This window comes from Lathamus discolor, chromosome 1 (genome assembly GCF_037157495.1).
Source record: "Lathamus discolor isolate bLatDis1 chromosome 1, bLatDis1.hap1, whole genome shotgun sequence".
In the NCBI taxonomy this organism is placed as follows: Eukaryota; Metazoa; Chordata; class Aves; order Psittaciformes; family Psittacidae; genus Lathamus; species Lathamus discolor.
In genome coordinates, this window is record NC_088884.1 from 69,371,125 (window position 1) to 69,381,758 (window position 10,634).

The window sequence follows — 10,634 nt, forward strand, 5'->3', positions numbered from 1 at the left end:
TCTTCGGTTTCCCCATTCTTCTGTTTGGGGAGAACTGGGTCAGGACATAACGTCTTCTGGACATCCTCCCCAGGGCTCTGCTGCTGAGCTGCTCCTTGGATGCTGTGCACAGGGCACATCACAAGGTTTGTTTGCTCTAACCAGTTTCTCCTTGGCTACCCCTAAGCCCTTACTTTCCATCAGTTCTCCTTTTTGGCTCTACCCGTTGTTTTTCTTCTCTCTGAAACAGGAGGGATGCTCTGCACCCCCTGGAAATAAATTCCCTCTGGGTCAGGCTGGGCTGATGGGGATACTTGAGGGCTGCCGTGCATGTCCATGCTTCATTAGTCCTTCTGTGTGAGGTATTTAGCCTGGCTGAGCTCTCGTCCTGCTGTAAGCTATGATATTAATATAATGGCTCAGAGCAAGGGCCGCACAAGCAGCTCGATCATTGTGCCCTTGATCTAGAGAGTAGTGACCGTCTGGCCTTGAGCTTCTCCTGCAGTAGATGTTGGCAAGCATGGGGGCTGTGGGCCATTGATCCATCAGCTCCTAACCTGCTTCAGCCAGACTGCAGTGGAACCCTCTGTGGACACCTCCAGGCCCCTCCTGAGCAAAAGGCTGGGAGCTGTGTGCCCCTGCTCTGAGACTGGGAAGGGTGCTGTCAAGGGATGCTCTGACTGGGTTTTGCTTCATCCTCTCCTGCAAGGCACGTGCCCAGGAGCAATCGCAATGGCAGCGCCGGTCTCAGCTCTCCAGAGGTGAAACCTGGAGCCACTGGGTCCCATGTGAGTGCTGCTGCATGAGATCCTGCTCCCTCCCAGCTGCAGCCCCCTGACACTTGATGATACAGCGAGCCATGGGCAGCGTCCGAGTCAACCGGTGAGTAGCCCTCCTCTCCAGGATGCTGCTGCCCTGGGTGGCCTGCTCCTCCTCCTCTGGCCCCTCAGGTCCCATCTTCAGCCTGTCTTTCAGTATATTCTTCTCAAATCATCTGCCAGGGTCTATTCCTGCTCCAAGGTATGGCTCATCTCTCCTTCTCCAATCCAAAACATTCTGTACAGGGGGACAGTGATCAAAGAAGTGGTATGGAGAAGCAAAGCACTGTGTGATGCTGGACCAGAATCTACAGATTCCAGCATTGCTGCAGAAGCCCATGTCCCCCGGAAGCACAGCTCCAGCCTCCAGTGCTTCCCTCATCATGAGATGAGGATGGGGGTGACAAAACCCACGAAGGAGAGCTCCAGCTGAGGTGTCCACATTGCGGATGGGAGGGAGACACTGCCAGCCTGAGGGGTCCTGGGAGGCTGTGGCTTAGGGGTTGCGAGGGCAGAGTGGTCTTGGTGTGTCTACGCGCTTGCTTGATTCCCTCAGTGGTCAGAGCACCTTCTGCCATCACAACTTGAAGGAGTATCTGCAACTATCCCAGCAGCATGTGAGGGGGAGCAGCAGTGCTGCCTGCGAGGGAGGGGAGCTGGAGGGGCAAATGTCTCCCAGAAAATGTGTGTGGAGCTTCTGTCAGGGAAACTGCCAGCACTTTGGCTGTTGATCTCCAAATTACACCTTTGGCTTCGGATGCAGGATGCTGGGAGCCACGCACGTTGCTGTGGCAACAGAATTGTCCTGAGCTCAGGAAGTGTATAAACATTGTCACCAATGCACCATGAAATCAGAGAGGAGAAAATAGAAACTCCAGGCCTTATGTAATGTCAGGGCCAAAGGGTGGCCGGGCTGCGGGTGCTTGCTGCCGGGGATCCTGGCTGTCCCAGCTGCTGCCATGTTTCGAAGCCTTGGGTCCCTCCTCACCGCAAAGGCTGGAAGGTAGCACAGTGCTACAAGCTTCTGCCGCTCTGCTGCCCTGTCAGGACTTCCATAGATACAACCTCCTGGCAGCAAGACTTGGCAAATATTGCAGCCGAGCTCCACCAATTTGGTCAGGGTGGCAGCACGGTGCAATAACCAGGGAAACGTGCTGTTGTGATATTCAACACAGCGGTACCGTAGCCATGTGAGCCACCCACACGTCTCCCGCCCTCACTGTCTCAGTGGTTGCTGTTATTCTTCATGTATTTCTGCTGGCAATGCCTGTTTCTTCTCTTCCAGGTACAGCATCGTCTCGACTGAAGAGGATGGACACAAGGTCTCTGCGCTGGGCAGCATGAACGGGCACAGCCGGAACGGGAAGGGCCATGCCCCCCGGCGGAAGCACCGCAACCGTTTCGTGAAGAAGAATGGGCAGTGCAATGTCTACTTTGCCAACCTGAGCAACAAGTCTCAGCGCTACATGGCTGATATCTTCACCACCTGTGTGGACACGCGCTGGCGCTACATGCTTATGATCTTCTCTGCTGCCTTCCTGGTCTCCTGGCTCTTCTTTGGCTTCCTCTTCTGGTGCATCGCTTTCTTCCACGGTGACCTCAACGCACCAGCAGTGGGAGGCAGTCCCTCTCTCCTCAAGCCCTGCATCATGCACGTGAACAGCTTCCTGGGGGCTTTTCTTTTCTCAGTGGAGACACAGACAACCATTGGGTATGGCTTCCGCTGCGTGACTGAGGAGTGCCCGCTGGCTATCATGGCAGTTGTGGTCCAGTCCATCGTGGGCTGCGTTATTGACTCCTTCATGATTGGCACTATCATGGCCAAGATGGCAAGGCCCAAGAAGAGGGCCCAGACTCTCCTCTTCAGTCACCATGCAGTCATCTCCGTGCGGGATGGCAAACTGTGCCTCATGTGGCGGGTGGGCAACCTGAGGAGGAGCCACATCGTGGAGGCCCATGTCCGAGCCCAGCTCATCAAGCCCTACATGACAGAGGAAGGGGAATATCTCCCACTGGACCAGCGGGACCTAAATGTGGGCTACGATGTGGGCCTTGATCGTATATTTTTGGTCTCACCCATTATTATTGTTCATGAGATTGACGAGGAGAGTCCACTTTATGGGATTGGCAAGGAGGAGCTGGAGACGGAGAACTTTGAGATTGTTGTTATCCTTGAGGGGATGGTGGAAGCCACAGCCATGACCACACAGGCACGAAGCTCTTACCTTGCTAGTGAAATCCTCTGGGGTCATCGCTTTGAACCGGTTGTGTTTGAGGAGAAGAACCACTACAAAGTGGATTATTCACGCTTTCACAAGACCTACGAGGTAGCCGGCACACCTTGCTGCTCAGCCCGGGAGCTGCAAGAAAGCAAGATGACTATCCTACCTTCTCCCCCACCTCCCAGTGCCTTCTGCTATGAGAATGAGCTGGCTCTTGTCAGTCAAGACGAAGATGAAGACGATGACGAAGTGGGTGTGGTGTTAGGAGGCAGCACTAAGGAGGAGGGAGGCGTCATCCAGATGATGGATTTTGGAAGCCACCTGGACCTGGAGCGGCTCCAGGCAACTCTGCCCCTAGATACAATCTCATACCGCAGGGAATCAGCCATCTAACTCCTCCAGCCTCCCCATTCTACACCTGTTGCCCACAGTCTCCTCTGTTCTGCACCCGTACATAGCTGGATAAGTCCCTTGCCCACCAAGAAATGCCTCCCACGACTGTGTCTCAGCCCCTGAGTACATCAAGGCCTGGAGCTGCTCTGATATACTCCCTTTCCCGTGAAGTCATACTACCTGGAAGAGGAGTGAGGGTACACGACTCTTCCCGTGTGTGCAGTTTGTGCTAGGACCCCTTTCCTGCCCAGAGACAGGAGAGCAGCAGGCCTGATTTCTCATCTCTGGAGAGGCGACAGGAGTCCCTGCTCTCAATGGACAGACCGGGACCTACAGCAAGTGTTTCTGCTGCTGAGGGAACAGCAGACTGTCTCAACAGATACCTTCTCAACATGAGTAGGCACCATGGCTGTCAAGAGTCGACTGCCACTAGGAAGGAGAGAAGGGATATCTAAGCACTGACCAGATAAGGATGGATGGGAGAGTTTCGGACTCTTGGAGGAAGTGGGGAAGGATCTCAAGGGAGAGGTTTACTTGCATGTTTATTGCTTGTTGAACGTGACTGTGTATAAAACAGAATGAGAACTAAAATCCATATTCTTCCACTGCAAATGCCAAGCTAGGAGACAAGGACGCTCTATGTAGCCTACTCTGCACTCTCCTTGGCTTTTGGCATCTGTCACCTCCAGAAGCAGCTCGGCTCCACAGACTCAGACCTAGTTCTCCCACTCCTCTTGCAAAACACATCCTGCTCCTCTGCGGAGACGCCTGTCAGAGGAGGCAGGGCCCTGTGTTTGCACACTCAGACTGCTCCCTGGCACAGTGCCGCTGGGATGACAGACAAGTGACCTGACTGGACAGCAGACCCTCAACTTCCTCCTTTCACCTCCTCCGTTCTTCTCCCTGCTGCCATCGGCTGTAAAACTGAATTTGTAACTATTTATTTTTAATAAAGTCTAATATCCCAGGGGAGGTTTGGAAGTAAAGGAGAGACCCCAAGGCTGAAGTCGGGTGTAGAGACTGGTGAGAGTTAGTGCTGGTGTTTGCTGTTTGTATGGCATTGGTACCTGGAAGCTCCACCACAAGGGCTGCCCTGTTCTGGGCCTCTCTAGTAAGGACTTACAATAGGAGACTCAGAGAATTTGCTCAGGGGGAAGATCATACAAAATTAATGTATGGAGGGAAGCATTCGCATTAAAAGTACCAGTAGGATGGGTCAAACAATCCTGCTTGCTTTGGAGATGGGAGTTTTGCTCAGGGAAGTTTTAAAGACAGACGTGCTTGATGAAAAGGCAGATATGTCAGACACTGTTCTAGATGTAAGGATCAAAAAAACCCATGAAAGACCCCAAAGCCTCTTTTTGTTTGTTTGTTTTCTTTCAATTTGGTAGAGGCAAGTGAGAACCAGGGGGAGTGAGGGAGGACAACGACCAGAGCGGTAACACACTTTGCTCTCATTCCACAAAAGACTCAAAAACCTGAGGAGCCTTTTCCTTTAGGAGCAGGAGAATCACTCCTAAACTGTAGATGATATGAGGACAAACAGACAAACAGGTAGCTCAGGAAGATGCTCCAGGCACCCACCAGTTGTGCTATGGGGAGAATGGCTGAAGAAATGTGTCCCACCCAACCCCTGATCTACACAGCATAAAACTGGCATCTTGATATCAATTTGGAATTAGTTCAAAAAGCAAGAAGAAGGAGGGAAGAAGCAGAAGGGGAAGGAAGGAAACAGTAGGAGTGAGAGGAAGAAGGAGGCACAGCAGGCAAGTGGAGGAGGAGGAAGGGAAAAAGAAGAAGAGAAAGTAAGGTAATACGAAAGTGCATGTGAGAAAGAGTGGAGATAGGCTAACAAGACAGGTGTAGACCCAGATGTGGCCATTTCTCATCCCAGCATGTAGGGAAACAGCTGTCCACCCAAGCAGTGGGCTGTCACCTTTGGGAATCCTTGCCAAGAAGGGAAGAGGGGCTGGCAGAAGGATAGAAAGAAAGCAGACAGATGACAACCAAAGAGCAAGGAATCAGGACAAGAGTGGAGAAAGGAAAGGCGTCACTCCTAGTGCCTTTCTAATGCCTTCCTCTCCTCCCACTGGGCACAGAGTGGGAACAGGAGATCCTAGATTGTGGTGCCTCCTGACCTGATAGACAGCCTCATTTTTCCATGTGTGTCCCTGTCCCACCTCTCCTCCCCAGTGCTAATTAATGAAGTCCCTCCCTCCCTTTATTACTTATTTATTGTCCCCAGAGGGAATAAGCAGGGGCTGGTATTGACCTGGCTTTTAATACAGCTTTCAGAGCCCAGTGCCTGCCACTGGTCATGGCAGCAGAAACAAATTAATGGACCGAGAGGGAAGGACTCTGTGTGCGAGGACACGGGCATCCAGGACACAGGCTGGGGTGGTGGCCTCTAGGAGAGGGGGAATCCACGTGGCTGGGCAGCCTTCCCGCTCACTGAGGTACAGCATCCTTCAGAGGCAGATGGCAAAGCTTGGTGGGTTCAGGTGCCCACAGCATGGTCGTTCTTGTGAGGTGCATCTCAAAGGAGTGAGTGCTCAGGGGAGCCAGGCAAGGATGGGGCAGTTGAGGTGCACCAGGGCCATGGGCTTGCACAGCTGGGGTGGTTGAAGGAGGACATAGGCCAGTATTGCCACTTGCTTCAGCTAGTGTGGCCCTTGCTGGAAAAATGGGAAAAGGAGCAATCAGGCTAAAGGAACAAACATCATGTGGTCATACTGGTATCCCAGTTCCCCCCATCTGTTTGAACCTGCTGGCCCTTTTCTTGTCATGTTTGGCATCACAATGAAGAAGCCACTGAGGAAAATCAGCTAAAACCCTGTCATTCACAATAAAATTGGGAGAAAGCTGTCAACACTGTCAAGTCATTAGAGAGGGGAGAGAGCTGGGGAGGACCCAAGGGACACAAGAGGGCTAAGGGGAGGGGATAGAGGGAAGGGAAGGAAAGGAACAGCCAGAGTGCTGGAGAACAGGGGTGATGCTTAAGTCTCTGCCCATCAGGCACTCCTCCTGCAGCTGCGCTTACGTTGTCAAAACAACACATTCCTCGGGCACACACAGCCCATCCTACGGCATGGGGTAATCACTCCTCCCACTAACAAGTGCTCTTTGGCCTCTGCAAGCTGCACACATGCCCACAGGCTTTGGTCCTACACAGCAGTACATATGTACATCCTTCTGAACAGGTACTGCGTACCTGCATGCTCGAGTCACAGAGTACTCGTGCCCAAGTACACACTACACGTGAATGCCACACATGGGGGTGTATGCCATCCCATGCCACAGCTTCACCCCAACAACACCCAATAGCACACACACAAACACCATGTGACAGCAGCATCTATTTCAGCAAGTGCCCCTCTGGCTGTCTGCTGGGGACTCCTTTATGCAGCCTGTGAAAGGCCACCAGGAGAATCCATCCTGGAAGGCTGTTTGCTCCAAAGAAGGTTGGACATTGTTAAGGACCCTGCAGATCAGCTCTCCAAGCTATTCACAACCATAAACACACTGATACTTTGGCTTTTGCATACAATATCTGGAGCATTGCTTTTCAGGTAGTTGACACACTCCTGTCCTGTGCTCTTCAAAGAAGACACCTCTACTGCATGCCAGAGCATGAAATCCCCAGGCTCCCTCCCTCCTCCAGGATCTGATGGAGGGGCTGCTTCCCCAAGAAGACTGTCCCTAATCCCAAGCGGCTGGCAGCTGGCTTCTCAGGAGGAAGACGCTGCTGCTTTGTTTATCTGCCTGCAACCTATATTTCTTTTCCTGCCTGACTTCTGAGCTTCTTACTTGGCTTGTTATTAAAAGCTATTCAAATACCAGGAAGATAATGGGAAGAGGAAGGACTTTCTCCCTATGAATAAAATCCAGGCACTGGTTCAGATCCTCCAACCCATGACAGCTAACTACGCTGCTGTCGGTCTTGCCAGCTTCCAAATGAATGTTGTTGTTGTTTTAAATGACACTTGAGAAACTCGTTTCATGTTCTATTTTTGGTGACACTTTTGGACAGCCCTTTTGAAAACTAATCGTCATTGGCACCTTTCAACTCACCCAAAACTTGCTCAGCAAAACATTTTGATGCACACTGCAACTAAAAATATTTTCAAGAACCACAACAATGATCTCAAAAGGGAAGAAAATGGGTTTGGATTTCCATGATCAGGAAATGCTGTTGAAAATGTCCGTGCTGCTGAACAAATGTGCTCCTTTTCAACCATCTTGGCTTCATCCAGGTTTTGCCCAGGAGCAGGGCACACGGCACTGCTCCAGCAGCTGCATGCAGGCTTGTGACCTCTGTGTGGCAAAATGCCTCTGCTCCCTCCTTTGAGCTTTAGCAGCCCTTCTTTGCCTTTACAGGAGGGCCTGAGGTCTCTGCCAGCTTTTGGACGGGCAATATGAAGAGACCATGGGTTTAAATGTAAAAAAAAAAAAAGAAAGAGAGAAAAAAAATAGCTTTACTTTCCCAGGCCATTAAGGGCTTGCTCTTGCCCCTGTGAAGTCAATGGGACTTTTGCCATTGCCTGTGGTAAGAGCAGAGCTGGGCCCTAATGGAGTGCCACTATTGGAAAACCCCGCAAGCGTCAGCCCTGTGCTAAACCCACTGAGCCAGGACAGACTATCGCAGGCTGCACAGGAGGGGGAGAGGAGGGAGGGCAGCCTGCCGGGATGCTGAAAGCGTGGGGCGCTGTAGGGCCAGCTGGGGTGGCCTCGCTGGGGCAGAAGGGGGACAGCAGAGGGGTGGGGAAGGCAGGAGAGGCAGTCGGTCCACTGCCATGGCACGGTATCCCATGGCCCGGGGATGGACGTCACCGCAGGAGGAGCTGGAACGGTAGTCAGTTTTTGGAAGGGTTAAATAGGCTTCTCCTCCTGCCATGGTCGGCAGGAGGGGGGTCCTGCCCTCCCCAGTCCCGGTGTGTTCCCTGCGGCAGGACGCAGCGCAAGGGAGCCTGAGCGGCACGGCTCAAACCGGAGGAGCCCGGCCGTTGCCCGGCCTCAGAGCACCATCTAGAGATGAAAGCAAGGCTGGCATCCCTGAAGGTCCTGGCATCTCTGCGAGTCCCTGCATCCCCGCACGTCCCGGCTCCCCTGGCTCCGGCGCTGGCGCGACACCGCGGTGATAGGCTGGGGCTGGCTGCCCGGGTAGTGCCGTGGGTCAGACCTGCGAGTGTGGGGTGGCAACCTTTGATCCGGAGGGAAGGCAGGCTCTGAGAGGACCGGTACCCACCACCAACTCTGCACCCGTAACCTGCAGTATAAACGTCATCCCAGCTAACAGTCAGGCCATGGCTTTCACAGCATGGCCACTGACTCTGAAAGCAGTTCAGATATGTACTAACACTTTAATTTCTTCTTGGGCAGAAGCCTGCAAAGCCATGCCAGCCATGGGAGGTGAGGCAGAGATGATCTTGGTTCGGAGTCAGACCCTTTTGGATGCCACATTGCTGCCTGCTTATCTTTCAGTTGTCTCATAGCTCTTCCTGGTTGCATGTGCCCAGTGTATGAGATTTGCTCCCCTTTTTCCTGGCATTCAGTCCCTTGCTGAGGCACAAACAACTCGTGGGTGTAGCGGGGTGCTGCCGCTTCTCCCCTGCCACAGGCAGGCCAGCATACTCCCCTGGCAGGAGAGGGGCAGCAAAACTGCATGGAAGTGGAGAAATACCTCACTTGAATCTGCCCTCGCCAATGTGAGGAGTGCTCTCAGGTAGAGGGGCTGCAATGTCCCAAGCGCTTTTCTGGCAACCAACCTTTTCATGCCCCCTTGAGACATCAGGTAATGACAGCCTGGCTTGCAAACTGCAGAGAGTCTTGGTTCCTGGGCTTCTGCCAGCTCCCTGGGAAAACAACACCAGCAGAGCAGTCACAGGGCTGTCGGTATATTGCTTACCTTTGACCACATCCCCTCAAGAGGGAAGCAGTTAGTGAGGGCAATGACTCTGCTCTCTGGGCAGCCTGGGCACACAGACCCCAAGTAACTCTCTGTCAAAGTCAGGTCAGTGTGGAAAGAGGAAAAGTGGAATGATGTGATTTCACTGCCCCGATGGCCTGTGAAGAAATTCAGGATGGACACAAACACCATCCTGAAATAGTCTGTGAGACATGAGATATTTGAGCTTTGAAAGTTTGGGGGGTTTTTGCCTCTGAAATTAGCAGGACTATTTTGGTGCTGGCCCCAGATTTGAAATAGCATGTCCTGAAAACTGGGACCTGGTAATGTTTGGGTCCCTGGCTATAGTGCATTGATAGAGTTGTTTGAATGTCCCAGCTCTACAGTCACTGAGAGTCAACTGAAGGCCTGTATGATACAAAGCCTTATTACAGAAGGCATGCAACTGAGAGAAAAAGGAGCTTGAAATTGCTTCTGACAGGTGATTAGATGCTCACCCATCAACAGACTCTGCATGTCTACCAGGGACCCGACAGAGGCCTGTGCATCACTCCTGGGGTATCAAACAGAGGAGGACGAGCTGATGCAGAAACTTCAGAGAAGACTTTGAAGATATATATAACATGGCCTGCAGCCTGCACGTGCTTCTCTCAGGGGTAAAATAATGAATCAGTTGGAGAGTGGGTGTGAGCACATGATGGGTGACGCAGACCTATAGCAGAACACTTGGTACGACCCAGAAGGAGCTGATTAAATGTAAGCAGAGAGGAGCCATCATTTAGCTCCAGGCTGCCGGGTTACACCACGTGCCTTTTGCTCTCCAGGATACAGTGTTGTGCTCACTAGCAACTGGGCTGCCTTGAATAGAGAAACTTATGTGACCCATCCAGCGCTGCTGTGGGGAAGCGGGGAAGAGCTGAGATGAAAACCAGCTCTGGAGTAGGGAGCTGCAGACATGGGGTGACTGGCTGCACGCTGAGTGCCAGGATTAAGTAATTGGGATCCCTGCAGTGCCCAAGGAGCCAGCAGTGCTCAGCAAGCTGGTAGATGCCTGTGGGACAGACACCTGAGGGGGACAGAGAGGTCTGAAGTCAGTGGAGAAGGGAAGTCAGGGCCAGAACAGCTGGTGGTGGCTGCTGCAGAGGAGGCACAAGGTGGGGTTGTACTGGCTGGATAAAGCTGCATGCTCTCTGCTGCTCTGCTTGAGACACAGCTCTCCTGCAGTGGTCAAATGGTCTCATGAGCCCAAAATGCATTGTCAGCTGTACAAATGCAAGAGTGATTTGTGTATAACATGGGATTTTCTGGGTCCTTGTA

General features: G+C 52.5%; 1 protein-coding gene across 3 annotated transcripts; it reads left to right on the plus strand.

The window, feature by feature from the left end:
- On the plus strand, positions 1-4,432 carry KCNJ4 (potassium inwardly rectifying channel subfamily J member 4). Of its 3 annotated transcripts, XM_065665112.1 has the most exons (4): positions 1-125; positions 230-341; positions 689-861; positions 2,083-4,432. In XM_065665112.1, the coding sequence occupies exons 3-4, from the start codon at positions 824-826 to the stop codon at positions 3,410-3,412; spliced, it is 1,368 nt and encodes a 455-aa protein (XP_065521184.1). In that variant the 5' UTR covers positions 1-125; positions 230-341; positions 689-823; the 3' UTR covers positions 3,413-4,432. The 3 variants fall into 3 exon arrangements, with proteins under 3 accessions (XP_065521184.1, XP_065521185.1, XP_065521186.1); XM_065665113.1 differs by lacking the exon at positions 230-341; XM_065665114.1 differs by lacking the exons at positions 1-125; positions 230-341; positions 689-861 and adding an exon at positions 989-999.
- The last annotated feature ends 6,202 nt before the right edge of the window (positions 4,433-10,634 follow it).

Coding starts and splice junctions, on each gene's coding strand:
- KCNJ4 (XM_065665112.1), top strand. CDS start 824: ATGATACAGCGAGCCATGGGCAGCGTCCGAGTCAACCG. Junction 862..2,082: donor GGCAGCGTCCGAGTCAACCG/GTGAGTAGCCCT, acceptor CTTCTCTTCCAG/GTACAGCATCGTCTCGACTG.